Raw genomic sequence first — 22,856 nt, 5'->3', positions numbered from 1 at the left:
AACAAAAAAAAAAAAAAGAAAAGAAAATGTTTTCTTGGCCTTTGAGATAGATTCTTTCTTAGGTCTGGTCTTTTCATAGTGGCCCAGATTTCCTGGATGCTTTGTGTCAGGTTTTTTTAGGTTTACCATTTTCTTTAACCAATGCCATCACATTGTAGCTTCCACAGCTGAGGTTCTCTTTTCCATCTTTTGTATTCTGTTGCTGATGCTTGTGCCTGTAGTTTCTGTTCACTCACCTAGATCTTCTTCATTTCTGGAATTCCTTTAATTTTGCTTTTTCCTTATCACTTCTATTTCCAGTTTCAGATCTTGAAAAGTTTTATTTATTTCCTTCCCCTCTTTTTTTTCTTGGTTTTCTTTAAGAGATTTATTCAATTCTTCCAATTTTTTATTTGTCTTTTCCTCCATTTCCTTAGGGAATTGATAATGAATTATTCTTAATATAAATATGGATAGTGAATTACTCTGATGGCTGTATTTCTTTACCTTATGCTAGTCTCCAATAACTGCACAGAGAAATCAAGATTTATTTAAAACTGCACCTCGATAGCTGAGAATTAAATGATCTATCCTTACCTTCTCTGCTAATCTGAGAAGCCCCACCTCATGATACTTGTATATTATTATCTATCTGCCTGCCGCCTCCCCTCCCCCCATGGCTCCAATCCCTCCGTCCTCCAGGAATGTCTGCTCTCGTCTCCTTCCTCTTGCTAGTGGACATTCTACCTTATTCTCTATTCTGCCCAGCCATTGGCTTACCAGCATTTATTGACAAGGCAGGGAATAAATGGTAAGAGCTGTTCACCCAAACTTGAAACAGGAGATTCTAGGTTTAAGTAATGCCATGTCTGGATTGAAATAAGATTTGAGGGCAGAGAAATCAGCATTTGAATAACCCAAGGGTAAACATTACGCAGCATACAAAACACTATTCCTACAAAGGATGTATTCACTTCTTTAAGGACCTTTATTATTTTCTGCTCTAAAGTTGGTTTTAAGATCATTTTTCTTGTGCTTCAGCTGTGTTGGAATATTCAAGGTTTGCTGTAGTAGAATATCTGGATTCTGGTGGTACCATATTGGCCGGGCTGTTGTTGATTCTGTTGTTATACTGCCATCTAGCCATATGAGTTTGCAGTGATTCTAGATCTAGGTGCTGATTCCTGAGTTCGTCTTCATTGGATGGGCATTTTGTCCCTTGTTTTCTGTTTCTTGTTTGGTTTTCTGGCCAGAATGGCTTGTGGTTGAGTAGAGGGTCTTCACCTGAATTGGGCTGGGGTGGTCTCTGGTCCAGCTGGGCATTCTCCTCTGGAGTTTGGGGACTGACGTTTTGGTGGCTGGAATTGCATCTGGTGGAGCAGAGGACTTCTGCCCGAGTTCATGTGATGTATTTTTGTTAACAGTGATGAGCAGCATGGACACATTACTAGCCAGTGTCTATTTTTTCCCATCAGGTTGTATGACTTTTTTAAATTTTATTTTATTTTTAAATTTTATTTGTATGGGAGTTTTGCTTGCATATATGTCTGTAGTGTTTGTGTACCTTAGATGCCAGAAGAGGGTGATGGATTCCCCAGGAACTGGACTAGTAGATGGCTATGAACCACAGTGTGGGTACTGAGAATTGAACTTGGGTCCTCTGGAATAGCAGCCAGGGCTCTTGATCTTGAGCCATCTTTTCAGCCCAGGTTATACTCTCTGTTATGTAATTCTGTATGTTTTGGCAAATGGTGTGTTCATCATTAAGAGTATGGTCAGGAGTTTTACTGACCTCAAAATGCCCAGTAGTTTGTATATTTATTCAGTCTTCTCTCTCTTGAACACCAGACAACTGGTCCTTTGTTGTCTTTCTAATGTTCCTTTTCCAGGATGTTATGAAATCAGAATAATGCAGTGTGTAGCCTCTCGGATTCCTTTTTCCTTTAAATGATTTAAAGTGGTTATTCTACCATCTTTTTGCTTGCATTATTTCTGATGACAAAATGAAATGAGATTTCTTTTTTTTTTTTTTCTAAAACAACAAGTGTTTAAGTCACGTGGTTTTAGGAGCCAGAAGCTCATACTCAAGTTATCAGCCAATTCTCGGCCCCTTCCTAACTTGCAGTGGGCTACCGTCCATACAGGGTAGACAGACCCTCTTCCTTTTCCTCCCTTTCCTCCTCTCCCTCTTCCTTCTCCTCTTCTTTTTTTTTTTTTTTTTTTTTTTTTTAAAAGACAGGGCTTACTGTAGCCCAAGACAGTTTGTCCTTCTTAATGATCAAATAGGATACTGAATCATAGCATGTTGACATACTGTGTCAGGACTGTGCCTACTCTTATGTTGCCTTGTTATGTTATGTTATGTTGTGTTGTGTTGTGTTGTGTTGTGTTGTGTTATGTTGTAGGTACTGTCCTTGCCCATATACCTGCTGGAATATCAATCTGAAGGTGAAGAGGGAGATACTTGTACGGTCTTGTGGCTTCATTGGTTTCTGCTTTCCAGTCTTGATCAGTTGTAACTTTCTTGGAATTTCAGTGGTGTCTCTGAGGGTTTTGTGGTAATGGCTAGACCTGGAATCAAGAGCTTCTTTGCCCACCCCCCAGTATTATAATGCTCTTTCGGAGAAAGGAAAAGAGAATACTTATGTAATGCTTGAGCCTATAAACTGCAACCCTCTATAAATAGGAAAGAGGAAAATTTCCAGAACCTAACCATGACCATCCTCTGATATCAAGGTTCTAGAGCTATAGGGACTCCATTTGAGTCTGTGGTGTTTTGTTAGTGTACCTCATGAAGTGATGGTACATGGAACAGTGGGTACCTTGTTGACCAGCAGCACATTCCTTATTTCAATGAGACCCTCTGTGGTCAACCTGGTGAGAGCATGGCCATTACTGTGAGTTTTTTTTTTCTTTTTTCTTTTTTCTAGTCCTCTGCCCAGTGTTAACATGATGTGTTTATTAAGACTTATATTCCACAGCTGGGAGTAAGAGGTTTACTAGTCTAGCTAATGGAAACAAGTTTTGTTCCTGGCGCCATGCGAGCTTAGGTTAGTGTTCTCCACCATGCCATTATGTGGTTCTTTGTGCAGCTCGCACCTTCCTTCCTTCCTTCCTTTCTTCCTTCCTTCCTTTCTTCCTTCCTTCCTTCCTTCCTTTCTTCCTTCCTTCCTTCCTTCCTTCCTTCCTTCCTTCCCTCCTTCCCTCCCTCTCTCTCCCTTTCTTTCTCTTTTCCCCATTCACCTTCCCCTTCCTCCCTCCCTCCCTCCCTTCCTTCCTTCCTTCCTTCCTTCCTTTCCTCTCTTTTTCTTCCTCTTTTCTCCCTTCACCTCTTCCTTCCACCCTCTCTCTCTCTTTCTTTTTTCTTTCTTTCTTCCTTCCTTTCTTTCTTTCTTTCTTTCTTTCTTTCTTTCTTTCTTTCTTTCTTTCTTTCTTTCTTTCTTTCTCTTCCCCCTTTACCTTCCCCTCCCTTCCTTCCCTCTCTTCCCTTCCTCCCTCCCTCCTTCCTTCCCTCCTTTCCTCCCTCCTTCCTTCTTTCCCTCCCTCCCTCCCTTGTTTTCCAGATAGGGTTTCTCTGTGTAGCCCTGTGTGTCCTGGAACTTAGTTTGTAGATCAGGCTGGCCTCAAACTGAGAGATCCTCCTGCTTCTGCCTCCTGAGTACTGGGATTAAAGTCATGTATCACCCCTGTCCAGTGGCATTACAGTTTCTTATATGTGCTCATTAGTCCTCTGCTGAACACTCCAGTCTTTGGATGGCATATTTATCTTTCTGAAACTATTACTTTGTCTTGTAAATTCTGGTCATCTGGCCTCAGTGTGTGTATATTTGCCTGTGTATATGAGGTCGATGAACAACTTTTGTGAATCTGTTTTCTACTTTTGTTTTGAGGCAGGGTCTCTCCTGCTTCTGTCCCTCTCTCTGTACTCTTGTCTAGCTGGCTGATGAACTTGTGGCAGATTTTTTTCTATCTCCACGTTCCATCTCACCATGGTGAGTTTACAGTTACCATCATTACATTTTTTATGTGGGCCCTGGGGATCAAGTTCAGGTTCTTCGGGCTTTTGTGGCAAGTGATTTTTTTTTTTTAACCCAGTGATCCATCTCTTCAGTTTCTGCTTGGCCTTTTTTTTTTGTTTTTGTTTTTTTTGTTTTTTTGTTTTGTTTTTGTTTTTGTTTTTGTTTTGTTTTTTTTGTTTTTTTGTTTTTTGTTTTTCAAGACAGATTTTCTCTGTGTAGCCCTGGCTGTCCTGGAACTCACTCTGTAGACCAGGCTGGCCTCGAACTCAGAAATCCGCCTGTCTCTGCCTCCCAAGTGCTGGGATTAAAGGCTCTGCTTGGCCTTTTAAAGCAACACTCTTCAATTCCATCTCTGACTTAGCCAGTTCCACCCTTTTCCTCCTTGTGGGACAGCCTGGAACCTGTCAAGGAGTAAACAAAAGGTAACTATGAGGATCAGGGTCCATCTTTACAGTCTCATGTTCAATGCCTGGAAAAGCCATAATTTACTGTATTTGGGCTCTATTGTTTAAAGTTGCTTCATATGGGAGGCTCGGTGTGTTAACTGTTTTTAATAGCCTGTTTGGAGACAGAAGTCCAAGAAACTTCAGTCTGAGTGGGGAAGAAATAAGACTGGAGAAGAAGAGGAAAGAGCAGCCCAAAACACAGATGACGCACAGGACCCAGGGTGGGATGGCGTGCATGTCTCTTGGGGGTGTTCTTGTTATTTGATCACTAGTGATGTAGTGGGAGCCATATGCCTTTCTGTCCTGGAAGAGGGCACAGTGTTGTGATGCATAGGTCTGTACTACTAAGGAGTGGGGTATTAGGGAATTCTTGCTTATGGGGCAGGTAGAGGGTGCCAAGGTGGAAGGAGAATGGAATCTTGAAGGTTTGTGTATAGAAGACTGAAAGAAAAGATCGTAGGATGGAGCCCACCCTGCAGGACTACAGAGAGGAACAGATTTTAACACCTTCATGTTGGCATGCTTGTGCCCATGTTAGTTTTTAACTACATCAAACAGCATGAACGTAATAATAGAGAAAATGTATCTCGGACAGGTGTGGGAGAGAGGAGAGGGAGAGAGGGAAGGAGAGATTCAGCCAGGCAGGCAGACTGAGAAGGATGTTCTAGGCAGGGAAAAGTGTTAGGAAAGGCCCTTTTAGCCCTGTTGCATTCTTGGAAATGTCTGGGCTGAGTGCTAGTTAGAAGCTCTAATTATCTGAATAAATAGCTCTGAATGATGAAGAAGAAGGGAGGTGCCAGGAAACAGTGATGAAAGACAGTTCTCATGCTGGAAACAATAAGGGAGACTTTGGTGGAGTTGGGTAAACTATTTCCTTTTGAAGAAAGAGGTCACAGGATCCCAGACAGAGAATTGCTGTGAATTTCAAATGCTTCTGTTTCTCGTGATGAGAGTTGGGTGAGACCACAAAGTTGGGCTCTGAAGTCTGGCCGTCTTCCAATCCTTAATCTCATTAACATTCTGTATTTCTGATCCTGACTATGTTCATCATGAAGTTAACATATTTAATAACTATCTAAAATGGACAGGCTCAATTTTAATTAAAAAGGTAATGTGAGGTGGTATATACAGGGTACCTAAGGAAAGAGGCCAGGGAGGTTGGTCGGTGGTGGCGCGCACCTTTGATCCCAGCACTTGGGAGGCAGTGACTGGCAGATATCTTTGAGTTTGCAGCCAAGCCTGGTCTACCTAATGAATTCCAAGTCAGCCAAAGCTACACAGAGAAACGCTCGCTGTCTTGAAAAAGCAAACTCCCTGCCCTCAAAAGTGCAGGGTGACTTATTTCTCTGATAAACTTAATTGAGCATGACCTTATTTATAGCTATTTTATGTATTTTTACAATGTCAATCATATGGCTTTTAAGTTTTTAGTTTCTTTTTTTATTAGATGTTTCCTTTATTTACAATATCTCCTTTCCCAGGTTCCCCTCCATAAAATAAAATAAAATAACCCAAAAACTTAAACCCCTGTTCCCTCTCCTCTCCCCCTGCTCACCACCCCATCCTCTTCTGCTTACTGGCCCTGGCATTCCCCTACACTGGGGCATAGAACCTTCATAGGACCAAGGGCCTCTCCTTCCATTGATGATCAACTTGGTCATCCTCTGCTATACATATGCTGCTGGAGCCATGAGTCCCATTTTGTGTACTCTTTGGTTGATGTTTTACTCCCTGGGAGCTCTGAGGGTACTAGTTGGTTCATATTGTTGTTTGTCCTCAGCTCCTTGGGTCCTTTCTCTAGCTCCTTCATTGGGGACCTGGTGCTCAGTCCAATGGATGGCTGTGAGCTTCTACTTCTGTATTAGTTGGTCACTGTCAGAGCCTCTCAGGAGACAGCTATATCAGGCATCTGTCAGCCAGCACTTGTTGGCATCCACAATAGTGTCTGGGTTTGATGATTGAATATGGGAAGGATTCCCAGGTGGAGCAGTCTCTAAATTGTCCTTCCTTTAGTCTTTGCTCCATAGTTAGTATCTACAACTCCTTCCATGGGTATTTTGTTTCCCCCTTCTAAGAAGGAACAAAGCATCCACTTTGGTCTTCCTTCTTCTTGAGTTTCTTGTGGTTTGTGGTTTGTACTTTGTGTATTCAAATCTTCTGGGCTAATATCCACTTATCAGAGAATGCATACCATGTGTGTTCTTTCGTGATTGGGTTACCTCATTCAAGATGATATTCTCCAGATCCATTCATTTCCCCAAGAATTTTATAAATTCATTCTAATAGCTGAGTAGTACTCCTTTGTATAGATGCACCACATTTTCTGTATCCATTCCTCTGCTGAGGGACATCTGGGTTGTTTCCAATATCTGGCTATTATAAATAAGGCTGCTATGAACATAGTAGAGCTTGTGTCCTATTACATGTTGGAGCATCTTCTGTGTATATGCCCAGGAGTGGTATCGCTGGGTCCTCTGGTAGAACTATGTCCAATTTCTGGAGGAACTGCCAAACTGATTTCCAGAGTGGTTGTACCAGCTTGCAATCCCACCAGCAATGAAGTAATGTTCCTCTTTCTCCACAATCTCTCCGGCATCTGCTGTCACCTGAGTTTTTGATCCTAGCCATTCTGACTGGTGTGAGGTGGAATCTCAGGGTTGTTTTGATTTGCATTTCCCTGATGACTAAGGATGTTGAACATTTCTTTAGGTGCTTCTCAGCCATTCGATATTTGTCAGTTGAGAATTCTTTGTTTAGCTATGTACCCCATTTTCTGATAGGGTTATTTGGTTCTCTGGAGTCTAACTTCTTGAGTTCTTTGTATATATTGGATATTAGCCCTAAGTTTTTAGTTCCTTATTAGCTTACAAAGCATTAGATTTTACTATGGCATTTTTCAAATGATACTTGATTCAGCTATTTTTTTCTCCCATCTCTTCTCCATCTCCACACTCTCTCTTGGTCCCTCACTCTCCACTAGGCTTCCATGTGCTTTAATGTCCCCAGAGCCTCGTGTTCTCTGATAGTTTCATAGTCTAGATCCACTCTCACAACCCCTTATTTGCATACATACAAATACTAGATATTGGGACCTGCATATGAGAGAGAATATGTGAATTTTGTTTTTCTGAGATTGGGTTGCCTTGCTTGATATAGTATATTTCAGCTGCATTCGTTTTCAACAAATTTTTAAAAGATTTTACTTTTGAAAACTTAAGTGTATATGTGTGTATGTATGTACATGTGAGTCCTGGAGGTATCGGCTTCCCCTGAAGCTAGAATTACAGGATGTTGTGCGCTACCATGGTGGGGTCCAAGAATCGAACTCTTAACTTTTGAGTCATCTTTCTGCTCCAATTTCATTTTTCTTAAAACCTAAGTAAATTTCAATTGTATGTATTTGGTATATTTATCAATTCATCAGTTGATGGGCACGATGGATGTGCCCACCCCACACTTATCACGAGGACATCTTATTAGCTCCAATTCCTTGATATTATGAATAATGTAGCAATAAACATGCTACAATGTAAAGTTCTCCTTCGATCATGCCGCAGAGTGGTGTAGCTGAGTCATTTGATAATTTTTTTATGTTGAGAAATATCCATATCAATTTCTATAATGCTCATATTAGTTTACATTCCCAATGGTAGTGGTAGTGACTGCTTTCCCTTCACATCCTTATTTGTTATCATTTGTGTTTTGATTTTGTTTTTTGTTGTTTGTTTTTGTTTTTCGAGACAGGGTTTCTCTTTATAGTCCTGGCTGTCCTGGAACTCACTCTGTAGACCAGGCTGGCCTCGAACTCAGAAATCCTTCTGCCTCTGCCTCCCAAGTGGTGGGATTAAAGGCATGTGCCACCACTGCCTGGCTCATTTGTTTTCTGATTATAGCCTGGAGTGAGTTAGAATCTGTACTTGCTGGTTTTGTGTGTCAACTTGACACAGGCTGGAGTTATCACAGAGAAGGGAGCTTCAGTTGGGGAAGTGCCTCCATGAGATCCAGCTGTGGGACATTTTCTCAATTAGTGATCCAGGGGGTAGGGCCCCTTGTGGGTGGTGCCATCCCTGGGCTGGAAGTCTTGGAAGTCTTGGGTTCTATAAGAGAGCAGGCTGAGCAAGCCAGGGGAAGCACACCAGTAAGGAACATCCCTCCATGGCCTCTGCATCAGCTCCTGCTTCCTGACCTGCTTGAGTTCCAGTCCTGACTTCCTCTGGTGATCAACAGCATTGTGGAAGTGTAAGCTGAATAAACCCTTTCCTTCCCATCTTGCTTCTTGGTCATGATGTTTGTGCAGGAATAGAAACCCTGACTAAGACAGAATCTTAAAGTAGTTTTAATACCCAATGGATAAGGATATTGAGCATTTAAAAATACACACCCAAAAAAATAAAAAATCAACTCCCATTGGCTATTTGCATTTCTTCTTTTGTTTATTTTTATTCATTTTCTTTTGTTCATTTCATTAGTTTTATGCTTTTAGAGTTCAGTTTTTTTTTTTTATCTATTCTAGACATCAGCCCCCTGTCTGAAGTATAGATACCAAAGGTTTTTCCATCTCATATGGAAGCTGCCTGTTTCTTTTCTCCCATCTCATATGGAAGCTGCCTGTTTCCTTTCTCCCATCTCATATGGAAGCTGCCTGTTTCCTTTCTCCCATCTCATATGGAAGCTGCCTGTTTCTTTTCTCCCATCTCATATGGAAGCTGCCTGTTTCCTTTCTCCCATCTCATATGGAAGCTACCTGTTTCCTTTCTCCCATCTCATATGGAAGCTGTCTGTTTCTCCACTAACAGTTTCCTTTGTTGTGCATAGACTTTCCAATTCCATGCCATCCCACTTGTTGATTCTTGGGACGGGTTTCTATGCTTTCTTGCCTTTCTCAATGGCTTCAAACGTATGACCTTCAAGATGATCTTTGATTCATTGTGAGTCGATCTTTTTGTGCAGGGGAGAGATGTAGATCAAAGTTCATTCTTCTGCAGGTGCATATCCAGCTTTGCTAGCACCGTCATTTTCCTCAGTGCCTGTTCTAGTTGCCTTTGTCAAAAAATAAGTGGTCATAGCTATGTAGGTTTGTTCTGGATCCTCTATCCTGTTGCAGTGGTCTACATGTCTGATTTTGTCACTGTCACTAGGTAGTGTTTTTGACGTTAGGTATTGTGGTCCTCCAGTAGAGCTCTTTCTGTGTGAGATTGCTTTGGCTATATGTGGTACAATACCAGTATACTGTGGCTTTTGGCTGCAAGTAAAGACATTTGATCTAAAACAGCTATAATGTTAAGGTTTATTATTCACTTGGAAGTCTGTAGATAGGTTGGACATTGGGTTCAAGCTCTTTCTCTTGATTAGTTTTGCTTTCTTTTGGGTGCTAGCTTTTATACATGGCACCCCCTTCATGGGTGGATAGGTAGAAGGGCTGTTTAAACAATGGGGTGGTGCTTCCTTCTACATACTCAGACAAAATGTCTAGTGTGATGGTTGGAATATGCTTGGCCCAGGGAGTGGCACTATTTGGAGGTGTGGCCTTTTTGGAGTAGGTGTGTCACTACGGGCGTGGGTTTAATACCCTAGTCCTAGCTGCCTGAAAGTCAGTCTTCCAGTAGCAGCTTTCAGATGAAGATGTAGAATTCTCTCAGCTCTGCCTGCACCATGCCTGCCTGGATGCTGCCATGTTCCTGTCTTGATGATAATAGACTGAAGGACACTCTGAACCTGTAAGCCATCCCCAGTTAAATATTGCCCTTATAATGTTGCCTTGGTCATGGTGTCTGTTCACAGCAGTAAAATCCTGAGACATCTAGGTTCCAGCAGTCTCCTCCTGTCCTCGCGCTCATTGCTGGATGTAAATATCCCTTCATCAGTCAGGTCCACTGAGGGTGAACATGTCATAAGATAGCTAGCCATGAGCGGGTACCCAGTGTTTGCAATAACCCGTAGCTACTGGTGGATTAAAGAATGAGCCCCTGTTTGGCCCTGAATGTAAAAAGATGACAGATCTGAAGCTACTGGTTTGGGAGAGAACTGCCACCTGTGAAAAGAAAGCAAATTGATTATTTGTTCCTTTACTTTTATTTTAAAAGACAGGGTCCCCCTCTTTTGCTCATGATGATCTCAAACTGGCCATGCTCCTATGCCAGCCACCCAAGTTCTGGGATTATAGGCATGCAAAACTGTACAGGTGGATTGCAAATTACCCCCTCCCCCCCCCACGTTTACAAAAAAGGCTAGGTGTCTTAGGACTTAGTAATTCTTGTACGTGGTTGGCAGGCCTGTGAACTGATCTTGGCTAGTTGTTGTGGCTACACATGGGACAGTAGAGCTACCAGGAGAGGGAACGAGTAAAGGAGCAGGAAGCGTGGTGTATACATCACGAGCATAGAATGCATGATTCGATCCTGAGCGTCTCAAAGCGAGGCAGAAACAGTCCCTGAAAGGTATTCTGTAGCAAGGGGGATTTTCCAGGGTCAGGTTTGGTTTTCTTCTCCATGGCACTTCTTTTTTAATTATATTTTTAATTATTTCAAACAATTTTAAAATTTAAATATATTTGGATCATATTTTCCCTCCATCAAGTCCCTCCACCTTCCTCCCTCCCCTACTCACCCAGTTTTAAGTTCCTTCTTAAAGAAACAAACAAAACTCAATACAACAACAAACCCATCAAAAGCAAGAAAAGAAAATCAAAGTTGAAAAACACTACCACCAAAAAACTCCCCCAGTCCCCATCAAATTGTAACCAAATAAAAGCACACACACACACATGGATGCAGGCATGCAACTCTAGAGTCTATCATATGTTGGTCAACATATTCCTGAACATGAGATCTGTCCTGGAGTGATTGGTATACCCAATGTTACTCCATTGAAAAAAAGCCTGATTTTTCCTTTTCCCAGCAGGTATAAGTGACAGTTCAGTTGTTAACCTTTACCCTAATGGCTAAGTTTTCATCCATCCATCCATCCATCCATCCATCCATCTATTCATTCATTTTTTAAAAATAAAATATAACAAAATGAAATAGTAAGAGAGAACAAAAGTATCACATTAAAGTTGGACAAGACAAAACAATATAAGAAAAAGCACCCAAGAGAGGACAGAAGAGTCAGAGACCTACACAGAGGAGCTGGTGCAGACCTCTGTGAGCCCTGTGCTTGCTGCTTCAGTCTCTGTGAGTTCATATGAGCTTTGCTATGTTGATTTAGAGGGCCTTGTTTTCTTGGTGACCTCCATCTCCTTTGGCTCTCAGACTCTTTCTGCCTCCTTTTCCATGGGAGTTTCCTGAGCTCTGAGAGGAGGAGTTTGATGGAGACATCTCATTTAGAGCTGTGTTTTTTAAGGTCTGTCTCTGTGTGTTATGTCTAGCTATGGGTCTCTGTATTTGTTCCCAAATTCTGCAGGAGAAAGCCTCTTTGATGATGAATAAGATATGGATCTGTGAGGATATTGGAATGTCATTAGGAATTGTTTTATCACTACTTTTTTTTTAAAGTTCTTATCTACTTGAGACATTTGGTGGTTTTTTTTACAGTGCTTTCCTTCCCTTTCTTCCTTCTTTTCCTTCCTTCCTTCCTTCCTTCCTTCCTTCCTTCCTTCCTTCCTTCCTTCCTTCCTTCCTTTCTTCCTCCCTCCTTCCCTCCCTCCCTCCCTCCTTCTCTCCCTCCCTCTCTCTCTCTCTCTCTCTTTCTTTCTTTTTTATTAGATATTTTCTTTATTCACATTTTGAATGATTTCCCCTTTCCCGGTTTCCCCTCTGAAAAAAACCCCTGTCCCCTCCCCCCTCCCCCTCCTCACCAACCTACCCTCTCCTGCTTCCTGGCCCTGGGATTCCCCTACCCTGGGGCATAGAACCTTCACAGGACCAAGGGCCTCTCCTCCCATTGATGACCGACTAGACAGTCCTCTGCTATATATGCAGCTGGAGCCATGAGTCCCACCATGTGTACTCTTTGGTTGGTGGTTTAGTCCCTGGGAGCTCTGAGGGTACTAGTTAGTTCATATTGTTGTTCCTCCTAAGGGGCTGTAAACCCCGTCAGCTCCTTGGGTCTTTTCTCTAGCTCTTTCATTGGTGACCATGTGCTCAGTCCAGTGAATGGCTGTGAGCCTCTACTTCTTTATTAGTCGGGCACTATCAAAGCCTCTCAGGAGACAGCTATATCAGGTTCCTGTCAGCCAGCACTTGTTGGCATCCATAGTAGTGTCTGGGTTTGGTGATTGAATATGGGAAGGATTCCCAGGTGGAACAGTCTCTGGATTGTCCTTCCTTCAGTCTCTGCTCCATAGTTTGTCTCTGCAACTCCTTCCATGGGTATTTTGTTTCCTCTTCTAAGAAGAATGGAAGTATCCACACATTGGTCTTCCTTCTTCTTGAGTTTCTAGTGGTTTGTAGATTGTATCTTTGGTATTCTGAGGTTTTGGACTAATATCCACTTATCAGAGAGTGCATACCATGTGTGTTCTTTTGTGATTGGGTTACCTTACTCAGGATAATATTTTCCAGATCCATTCATTTGCCTAAGCATTTCATAAATTCATTGTTTTTAATTGTTGAGTAGTATTTCATTGTGTAAATCTATCATATTTCCTGTATCCATTTCTCTGTTGAGGGACATCTGGGTTGTTTCCAGCTTCTGGCTATTATAAATAAGGCTGCTATGAACATAGTAGATCATATGTCCTTATTACATATTGGAGCATTGTCTTAGGGTTTCTATTCCTACACAAACATCATGACCAAGAAGCAAGTTGGGGAGGAAAGGGTTTATTCAGCTTACGTCTACATTGTTGTTTATTATTAAAGGAAGTCAGGACTGGAACTCAATTAGGTTAGGAAGCTGGAGCTGATGCAGAGGCCATGGAGGGATGTTTCTTACTGGCTTGCTTACCCTGGCTTGTTCAGCCTGCTCTCTTATAGAACCCAAGACTTCCAGCTCAGGGATGGTACCACCCACAAGGGGCCCTACCCCCTTGATCACTAATTGAGAAAATGTTCCACAGATGTATCTCATGGAGGCACTTCCCCAACTGAAGCTCCCTTCTCTGTGATAACTCCAGCCTGTGTCAAGTTGACACACAAAACCAACCAATACGGAGCATCTTCTGGGTATATGCTCAGGAGTGGTATTGCTGGGTCCTCTGGTAGTACTATATCCAATTTCCCGAGGAACTGCCAAACTGATTTCCAGAGTGGTTGTACCAGCTTGCAATTCCACCAGCAATGAATTTATGAAATTCAGCAATAGCATCTGCTGTCACCTGAGTTTTTAATCTTAGCCATTCTGACTGGCGTGAGGTGGAATCTCAGGGTTGTTTTGATTTGCATTTCCCTGATGACTAAGGATGTTGAATATTTCTTTAGGTGCTTCTCATTCGTCAGTTGAGAATTCTTTGTTTAGTTCTGTACCCCATTTTTAATAGGGTTATTTGGGTCTCTGGAGTCTAACTTCTTGAGTTCTTTATATATATTGGATATTAGCCCTCTATCGGATATAGGATTGGTAAAGATCTTTCCCCAATCTGTTGGTTGCTGTTTTGTCCTATTGACAGTGTCTTTGCCTTACAGAAGCTTTACAATTTTATGAGGTCCCATTAAAAATATGAATCGGTTCACGAATTTGTCATCCTTGCGCAAGGGCCATGCTAATCTTCTCTGTATCGTTCCAGTGTTAGTATATGTACTGCTGAATTGAGCACTATTATTTTTTTTTGGACTAGTAGTATTTAGCTTTTACCCTAGGTCTCTGGGCTATTTATTTAGTCTCTGTTTTTTGATCACCCAAGCAGTGCTAGGTATTGGTTCTATCTCATGGAGTGGGCCTTAAGTCAAGTCAGACATGGGTTGGTTACTCCCATAAGCTTTCTGCCACCATTGTCTTAGCATATTTTTCAGGGAGGACAGCATTGTAGATCAAAGGCTCTGTCTTAGTAGGGTTTCCATTGCTTTAAAGAGGCACCATGACCAAGGCAACTCTTAAAAGGAAAGCATTTGATTGGGGCTGGCTTACAAGTTCAGAGTTTCAGTCCATTATCATCATGGCAGGAAGCATGGCAGTGTCCAGGCATGCATGGTACTGGAGAAGCAGCCAGGAGTTCTACATCTTGTATCTGAAGGCAGTCAGAAGAAGACTAAATCTCACAGACTGGGCAGAGCTTCAAGCCCATCCCTACAATGATGCACTTTCACCTACAAGGCCACACCTCCTAATAGTGATAAATAGTTGTCCAAATAACATCTCAAATTGTTTTAAACCTACTGTTTCAGAACTATGATCCTTTGGACTATTAAATGTATGAATCATTTTAACCTCTGGTTATACTGTCCTATTGGGGTGCTTATGACAACACAAGCGCAGAAACCAACCATGCTCCTCTTTTACTGTCAAGCCCGCTAGGATCTGGACCATAAGGGGTTGGTCACCCCTCCTTGAGCCTCCCTTTTCTCAGTTGTTTTTAGAAGGAGTCAAAGATCTTGCACGACCATGGGTCATTTGGGAACACTGAGGACATTTTTTATCCCTGTGTGTTGACCAGACACTGACCAGACGCTACTCAGGGAGGACTCGAGGAAAAGGACAGGTGACTTGGCATGGACACAGGATATTTTGAGAGCTGTCCCCAAGACCCCTGGGACCTTGTCAGGCACACCCGTCTGGTCCTTTTAGCTGCTGTATAATATTTGGAGAAGCTTGGATAAAAACCAAACACTTTTTTTTTTTTTTTTTGGTTTTTCGAGACAGGGTTCAAACACTTTTTAAATGAACCTGATGAGACACACATTTGTGTTCTTTGAGTCAGTTCCTGTGATTGATAACTAAGGGAGGGTCAATACGTTAAGAGAGGCCTGATATCAGTGTATTGAATTTTGACCTTAGAAATGTTTGTATCATACAGAAGTCATCTCCTAGTATTGTCTTTTACATGCCTATGTAACTTGCTCAGATGTCCATAACTTACATATAATACCCAGTTTTTTTTCCCACTTTGAAAACACCCAGACATCTTTTTTTGTTGTTGTTATTTTGTTTGTCTTTTGTGTTTTTTGAGACAGGGTTTGTCTGTGTAGCCCTGGCTGTCCTGGAACTCACTCTGTAGACCAGGCTGGCCTTGAACTCAGAAATCCACCTGCCTCTGCCTCCCCCAAGTGCTGGGATTAAAGGCGCGCGCCACCACCGCCTGTCCACACCCAGACATCTTAGTCATGAAACACAGATACTTTTTTTTTTGAAAGATTTATTTATTATCTGTAAGTACATTGTAGCTGTCTTCAGACACCCCAGAGGAGGGCATCAGATCTCATTAAGTTGTGAGCCATCATGTGGTTGCTGGGATTTGAACTCAGGACCTTAGGAAGAACAGTCAGTGCTCTTAACCGCTGAGCCATCTCTCCAGCCCAGATACTTTTTTTTTTTTTTTTTTTAAAACAAAACAAAACAAAAAAAGTTGAGTGCTCTGCTGCATATACATCCGCCTACCTGAAGAGGGCATCAGATCCCCCTATAGATGGCTGTGAGCCACCATGTGGTTGCTGGGAATTGAACTCAGGACCTCTGGAAGAGCAGCCAGTGCTCTTAACCGCTGAGCCATCTCTCCAGCCCCACAGTTACTTCTTTATTAAAAAGTATTTTTATTCTCACCTTTATCTTACTTGCTTTCCCCCTTATTGCCCATTTACTTTCTTTCTCAATACCATGATATATAGTAACATTAGCAAATAATGTTCTTCCACGATTGTGTAGGCAAAGATAATGGCAGGGATGCATAAAGATGGGTGGAGCACGTGAAAATCAACTTACTGAATTTTCTTTAAATAACATTGAGGATGGATGCCTAAGGAAAGCAGGAAATGATCTCACGGGAGCAAGCTTCAGGTGTAGGGGCACCGGATGGCCGTATCTCATCTCATGTTTTCATCCTAGAAAGCCCTCTTGTGAAATCCGGTGCAGCATGTGAATAGGCTTGGGAAGGGATACTGTTCTTCTGATACCGGGGGAAGGTTCTGCCCTCAGACCAGTGGTGGTACCTTGCGCTTTCCCAGTGCTACCCCAAGGTATGCTCTGCATCATCAGCCTTTGGACCTGGTGCTTCCAGTGTTGGGAAACAAGAACTCGGTCTATTCTCAGTATGATCTTTAGCTTCCTGGGTATCATGATAGGATTAGCGCCCCGTTTTTAAAAAGTTCATTTCTTTATTTTGCATATCTGCGTGAGTATGCTGGCCGCTGTGCACAACTTGCAGGAATTGGCTCTCTCTTTTCTCTGTAGGCTCTGAGGATTGAACTCAGTTTATCAGGCTTGGTGGCAAGCACCTTTATCCTGTGAGCCATCTCAGTGGCCCAGATAATATCATTTTGGCCACAGGCTGACGTCATGGTGGATGTGGGTTGCCCTTAACCCCAATATCATGGATTGTCATGTGTAGCTCTCATGACTTTCTTCTACATTCACAGCAGTCCCTTTGTCTTCTCCAAGTTCCGATCTGAGCCTTGCTTGCCTCTGTGTAAAAGTAGAGCTTTGGGTATCTGGAGGGAGCACCAGAGAGCATCATCCGCTTTTGTAATCTCATTTTACAGCAGCTGCAGTCAGTTGTGGTTAGAGCCTGAGATGCTGACATGACACCTTTTATCCATTGCTATAGGTCTCCAGAGCCTCCCACAGCCTGAGGAGCCACCACCTATGTGTCCACAGGTCAGAGTGGCCGTCATAGGCAATGGCCTGAGACTTAGTTGCTTAATTAAAAAGTTTACTTTATTCTTTTAGGCTTTCAGGTTGCTAATCATTGAAGAGAGGGCCTTGTGCATTGGAGGCAAGCGCCGTACCACTGAGCCACATTCACTGTTGCTTAAAATCTCCAGTCTGAGAAGTCTAGCATTCCCATTGTATCTGATGTTGCTTCTCTTCAGATTTTGTTTTTTTTTTTTTTTTTAAATTTAAAAGATGTAATTTGTCTTGCAATTTGTTCTCGAATTGTAGACATGATGAGCTTGGTGACAGGAGCGGTACTCTGTGGACTTGCAGGACAATTGGTAGCATGTGTGGGAGGGGCATAGCTAGTCTGCTTAGCTGAGTCCTTTGGTGAGCACGTAGCCCCTGATGTGCGCTTCTTTAGTACTTGTTGGTTCTTATCCCTGCAACAGGCTGGAGTTGGAGGTTTCACCTTTCCCAGGTAGGTTTGGAAAAGTAGTTTCTTATCGGATTAATACTCACTGACAGTATTTTTTTTTTTTAAATGGTTCCTTTCTCCATTCCATGGCTAGAAGCTCAAGGAGGTTTTCTCTGATAATGTCCTGTAGGAACCAACATACAGCTACTACAGGTAGTATTTCTGAACCTATAGACGCCTCTCTATGAATTGTCCGTTAATCTTATTCTGTTACAGTCACTGTGAAAAACTTGTAGGCTGTGGTTGCTGAAAGCAGCGCCGTCCAGGTTGATTTTTACACAAATTGAAACTGAAGCAGAGATCCGTTTGCCTAATATTCAGAGAAGTCTTGTAGCAGTGCTTTCTGTTATCTTTCTCTCCTTAGTACTTGGACCATGAGACGGCATCAGAGACATTCATCGACAGCAGCGGACAGTACGTTTCCTCGCAGGCTACAGGCATTAGTCGGAATGCCTACTGTGGCTATGAGCACCAGACGCTGTCTGACCGGGAACGCTTAGAGGAGGAGGCCTTGCTTGCCGCCTCCAAGTGGAAGGTGCCTGACGTGGACCTGGTCCCGTTTGTGAGGAGCACCGACCCTTCCTCCAGCTACTTTGTCATCTTGAATTCTGCAGCCTTCTTCAGGGTGGGCAGCCAGCTGGAGGTGCTGGTTCATGTGCAAGATTTTCGAGGGAAGCCCAAAAAGTATGGAGGAGACTACCTGCAGGCCAGAATACACTCGCCCAAGCTGCAGGCCGGAGCCATGGGCCGAGTGGTAGACTACCAGAATGGATTTTACAAAGTGTTTTTTACTTTGCTCTGGCCAGGCAGAGTCAGGGTGTCCGTCTCTCTGGTTCACCCCAGTGAAGGGATCAGAGTTCTGCAGCGCCTGCAGGAAGAGAAGCCAGACAGGGTCTATTTCAAGAGTCTCTTCCGATCGGGAAGGATTTCTGAAACAATGAAGTGCAATGTGTGCCTCCCGGGAGGTCTCCCCCTGTGCAACTTTACGGATCTTTACACCGGAGAGCCCTGGTTCTGCTTCAAACCAAAGAAACTCCCCTGCCGCAGCCGGATCAACCACTTCAAGGGCGGATACACGAAGGGCCTTCTCACTGCGGCCGAAAGTGCTTTCTTCCAGAGGTACGCCTTCCTGCCTCTAGGGGGGAATATGACCCTTCCACTGTCTTTGCCACCTGTAGGAACCTCGTGTAAGTATTCGCATCTGTCTGAACCTGGCTCTGTTCAGAAGCGGTGTGGAGGAAGAAAACAAACAGGTTTGCACTTTTGTTTACTGTTTTAAAAGTGAAACTTGCCGTGTGGTGGTGGCGCATGCCTTTAAGCACTTGGGAGGCAGAGGCAGGCGGATTTCTGAGTTCGAGGCCAGCCTGGTCTGTAGAGTGAGTTCCAGGACAGCCAGGGCTATACAGAGAAACCCTGTCTCGAAAAAACAAAAACAAACAAAAAGAGAGTAAAAGTGAATCTTAGTGCTCCTGCAACATAATTAAAGACCTTTTTTACCCTTCATTTTTTTGTTCTTACTCAGCTATGTTTTATGTTAGAGATCCTACCCTTCTTATTGCTACCTAGGTGAGACTCCCTATGCACACAAAAGGTTTAAAAAAAAAGAATAGCAGGAGATGGCTCAGTATATGCTTGCTGTGCAAGTCTGACACCTAAGTTCAATCCTTTGCACTCACATAAAAGGCCTTCTGCAGCACACATCCATAATCCCAGCACCGTACTCCTATGGCAGGATAGGAGGCAGAAATGTGAGAATGATCTAGAAGCTTGCAGACCATATGGCCTGGAGTATGCAGTGTGGCCCAAACAAGAGAGGCCCCGCCTTCACAGGGTGGAGGGCAAAGACCCAACTCTCAAAAAGTAGTTGTCTGACCCCAACATCCCCTCCCCTGCTGTGGCACCTGTGTATCCAACGCCCCGCCCCTGACTCCAGAAATGAGGTCTTGAAGTCTACTCACTGGTGTTTGAGGGTCGTGTGAAGCTAGAATTTTGAGGAGAGAGAAGATCAACTTTTAAATACTAAAAATGTTTGTCTATAGTACGACTATGGATATGACAGGATTCCTGTTCACTTGGCAAGCATGAGAACCAAGGTGCCCCAGAGCAGAACCTCTATTTCAACAGCTGTTGAAAAGATTACAGGATTCTTGCTGAGATATCTATGTTGAGCATAAGTACAGAACATCTTCAGCACGTCAGTATATGGGTAATAGGCAGAATGAAAGTATAGAATCAGTCTGAGCTGAAATTTGAATGAAACATGTTGGATAGAAGTTATTTCTGTTGTTCTATTGTAGTGGGATAACTAGAGCTGATAAGAGCTAATTGAATATGTAAAAAAAAAAAACAAAAAACAAAACTAGAGTGGATTTTAAATGTTTCCATCATGAGCAAGTGGTAAATTTTCGATGATAAGCCAGTTTCTCATTGTGCCTTGTAAGTGTTTATAATTACTAAGTGACCCCCCTAAAAAAAAAATCAAAGAAGAAATGAAATTATAATACTCCCTGGTCAAAAAAGCACAATTATTTTGAAAACATACATTTAAATATAAATATATATTTAAATTTTTTAAAAGATCTTGGGTTTTTTTGTGTGTATAATGTTTTGCCTGCATGTGTGTATGTGTATCATGCTTGCTTGGTGCCCACAGAGATGAGAAGAGGGCATCAGATCCCTGCAAACAGTTTACAGATGGTTGTGAACTTCCATGCTGGTGCTGAGAGTCAAACCCAGGTCTTCTATAACAGCAACAAGTGTTCTTAACCACAGAGCCATTCCTCCAGCCTTTATAAATATTTTCTTTTTTAAATTGGAAATTTAAATTTTCAATTCAAAATATTTTGACGCTATCCTTTCTTTTTCCCCACCTCATTCTGGATCTTCTGCTATGAATATTTTTACTTCCATATGAAATGCTTCCTTGTAAAACTGTGGTAGAGAGCTATTTTTGTTGAGTAAGTTAGAAATCCTGAAGTATTAATATTTTATGGCCACTCATTTTGGTAGGAGAAATGTCATTTTGAAGCATTATAGGAGCATCTTAAATTTCTCAAACTGGTTTTCCTCTTTCCACAACTTAGCTTGTGGCCCCGTCATTATGCCACAAAGTGTCATTATGCCAGTGAACTCATGTCATGCATTTATTCATCAGGCCAGCAGAGGGAGCCCATTCAATGTATTTACTCCAGAGTTCTCTAGAAGATCAGTATTTTGTATCGCTGAATAAAAACTGAAAATGAAACCAAAGGGGGAAAAAAAACAACACCTAAATCTAAACGTTTATTTATATTTGCTTATTTACTTTTAAGGCTAAGTCTCACTATATATACCTAGACTGGCAAGAAAACCCACCTTGCCCACATAGCCTAGTAAATGATGAAAATTACAGGTGTATAACCATCCCAAGCTTCGGGGGTTTTAGTTTTATTTCTTTTAATTTTTTAAATTAAATTTATTTTAAAAATTTATATATATGTACTGTGTTTACATATTTAAAAACTTACGTCTAGATCCAAAGCTTGCTATTTTTTTAGTGAGTAAGAGCAGACTCTTTTATTTCCATGAACTTACAAGTGACGATTATCCAATTGTCCCTTTCTGGAGTTGTGTCGTCAGTCTGTCTGATGAAGTTCCCATGAAGAAGAAGGTGAAGGAGAAAAAGAAGGAGAAGGAAGAAGAGGAGAAGGAGGAGGAGGAGGAAGAGGAAAAGGAGGAGGAAGAAGAGGAGGAAGAGGAAAGAGAAGGGAGAGGAAAGAGGAGGAGGAGGAAAGAGAAGGAGGAAGAAGAAAGAGGAGGAGACAGAAGGAGGAGGAGGAAGAAGAAAAGGAAGTGGAGGAGGAAGTAGAGGAGGAAGGAGGAGGAAGAAGAGGAATAAGAGAAGGAGGAAGAGGAAAGAGAAGGAAGAAGAAAGAGGAGGAGGAAGAAGGAGGAGAAGGAAGAAGAAGAAGTAGAAGAAGAAGAAGAAGAAAAAGAAGAGGAAGTAGAGGAGGAAGGAGGAGGAAGAAGAGGAATAAGAGAAGGAGGAAGAAGAAAGAGAAGGAAGAGGAAAGAGGAGGAGGAAGGAGGAGGAGGAGAAGGAAGAAGAAGAAGAAGAAGAGGGAGGAGGGAGGAAGAGAGGAAGAGAAGTGTTATAATTTAACCAAGTTCCATGTGGAAGATAATGGGATAAAAGGGTAGAGAGTTAATTAGCGAAACATTCAAAGATATCCCTAACACCAAATCCCACTATTAGAGACAAAAGTGATCCAAAAAAACCTGTTAGTACAGGAAGAAAAAATAGTGCCCACCCTTATATGCAATCCTGGGAGTGGTTGGCTAATAAATAGCACATTGTAGGTTGTAGTAGGATCATTATAAAACTCTCTACCTGGGATGTTTGCTAGGGAAAGTGTTTGAGGTAGCTGACATTTGATGGAAACCCAATGATTAATTTTCACTTTGTCACCCTTCACTCTGCTAAAGCTGTAGACCATTGTAGGAGGCTATCTCAGAAGAAAAAGACAGTCAGTCTTACAGGTCTTTGGGCATACTGTTCTGGGCTCCCTTGAGTGCCTTGAGTTTGTTTGTATTCACTTTTGTCTTTTGTCCTGGGCTCATAACCTTGCTTAGGTTTAAGAAAATTGCAAAGCTTTGCTGTTGTTTTGTTTGTTTTGAGATAGGATCTCATTGTTGCCCAGGCTGTCCCAGAATTCAGTTTGTAGCCCAAGCTCCCCTGGAATTCACTATGTACCCCAGGCTGGCTTCAAATTTGTGATGATCCTCCTCATTTTTCCAAGTGATGAAATTAATAGACAGTGACCTCACCTGGCTAGCTTTGTCATTTGGATATTTATCTATTTATCTATTTATTTATTTATTTATTTGGTTTTTCAAGACAGGGTTTCTCTGTGTAGCTCTGGCTGTCTTGGAATTCACTCTGTAGACCAGGCTGACCTCAAACTCAGAAATCCGCCTGCCTCTGCCTCCCAAGTGCTGGGACTAAAGGCGTGTGCTACCATCGCCCAGCAGGCATTTGGATCTTTAAATCATAGGCCAACAATTAAAGTGATAGAATCTTTGTTCTTTGCCCTTAGGAGAGAGAAAATGGTGGTCTTGGGAAGGACTCTCCCTTAAAGATTCTATTATAAGGGCAGAAATTTCAAAATGACATCTTCACTGAGACCTTCTCTTTTTATTTTAACATGATGTCTTAGTCAGGGTTTCTATTCCTGCACAAACATCTTGACCAAGAAGCAAGTTGGGGAGGAAAGG

The 22,856-nt window shown here is 42.3% G+C and overlaps 1 protein-coding gene and 1 non-coding gene across 5 annotated transcripts in view; one reads left to right on the top strand and one right to left on the bottom strand.

Moving 5' to 3' along the window:
• Nxpe3 (neurexophilin and PC-esterase domain family member 3) overlaps window positions 1–22,856 on the top strand; it is a 51,672-nt gene that overhangs the window by 10,458 nt on the left and 18,358 nt on the right. For all 4 annotated transcript variants that reach the window (XM_031364065.1, XM_031364067.1, XM_031364068.1 and 1 more), the window contains one exon: window positions 17,968–18,722. In XM_031364065.1, the coding sequence (XP_031219925.1) occupies window positions 17,968–18,722 (755 nt within the window). The remainder of the gene's footprint in view (window positions 1–17,967; window positions 18,723–22,856) is intronic.
• Window positions 14,036–14,138, bottom strand: LOC116086652. The gene has a single exon (XR_004117032.1). It is a non-coding gene; the product is annotated as a U6 spliceosomal RNA (small nuclear RNA).

This window comes from Mastomys coucha, unplaced genomic scaffold (assembly GCF_008632895.1).
Source record: "Mastomys coucha isolate ucsf_1 unplaced genomic scaffold, UCSF_Mcou_1 pScaffold12, whole genome shotgun sequence".
Taxonomy (NCBI): domain Eukaryota; kingdom Metazoa; phylum Chordata; class Mammalia; order Rodentia; family Muridae; genus Mastomys; species Mastomys coucha.
Note: the sequence above shows the minus strand (reverse complement) of the source record. Positions and strands in the feature narration are given on the sequence as shown.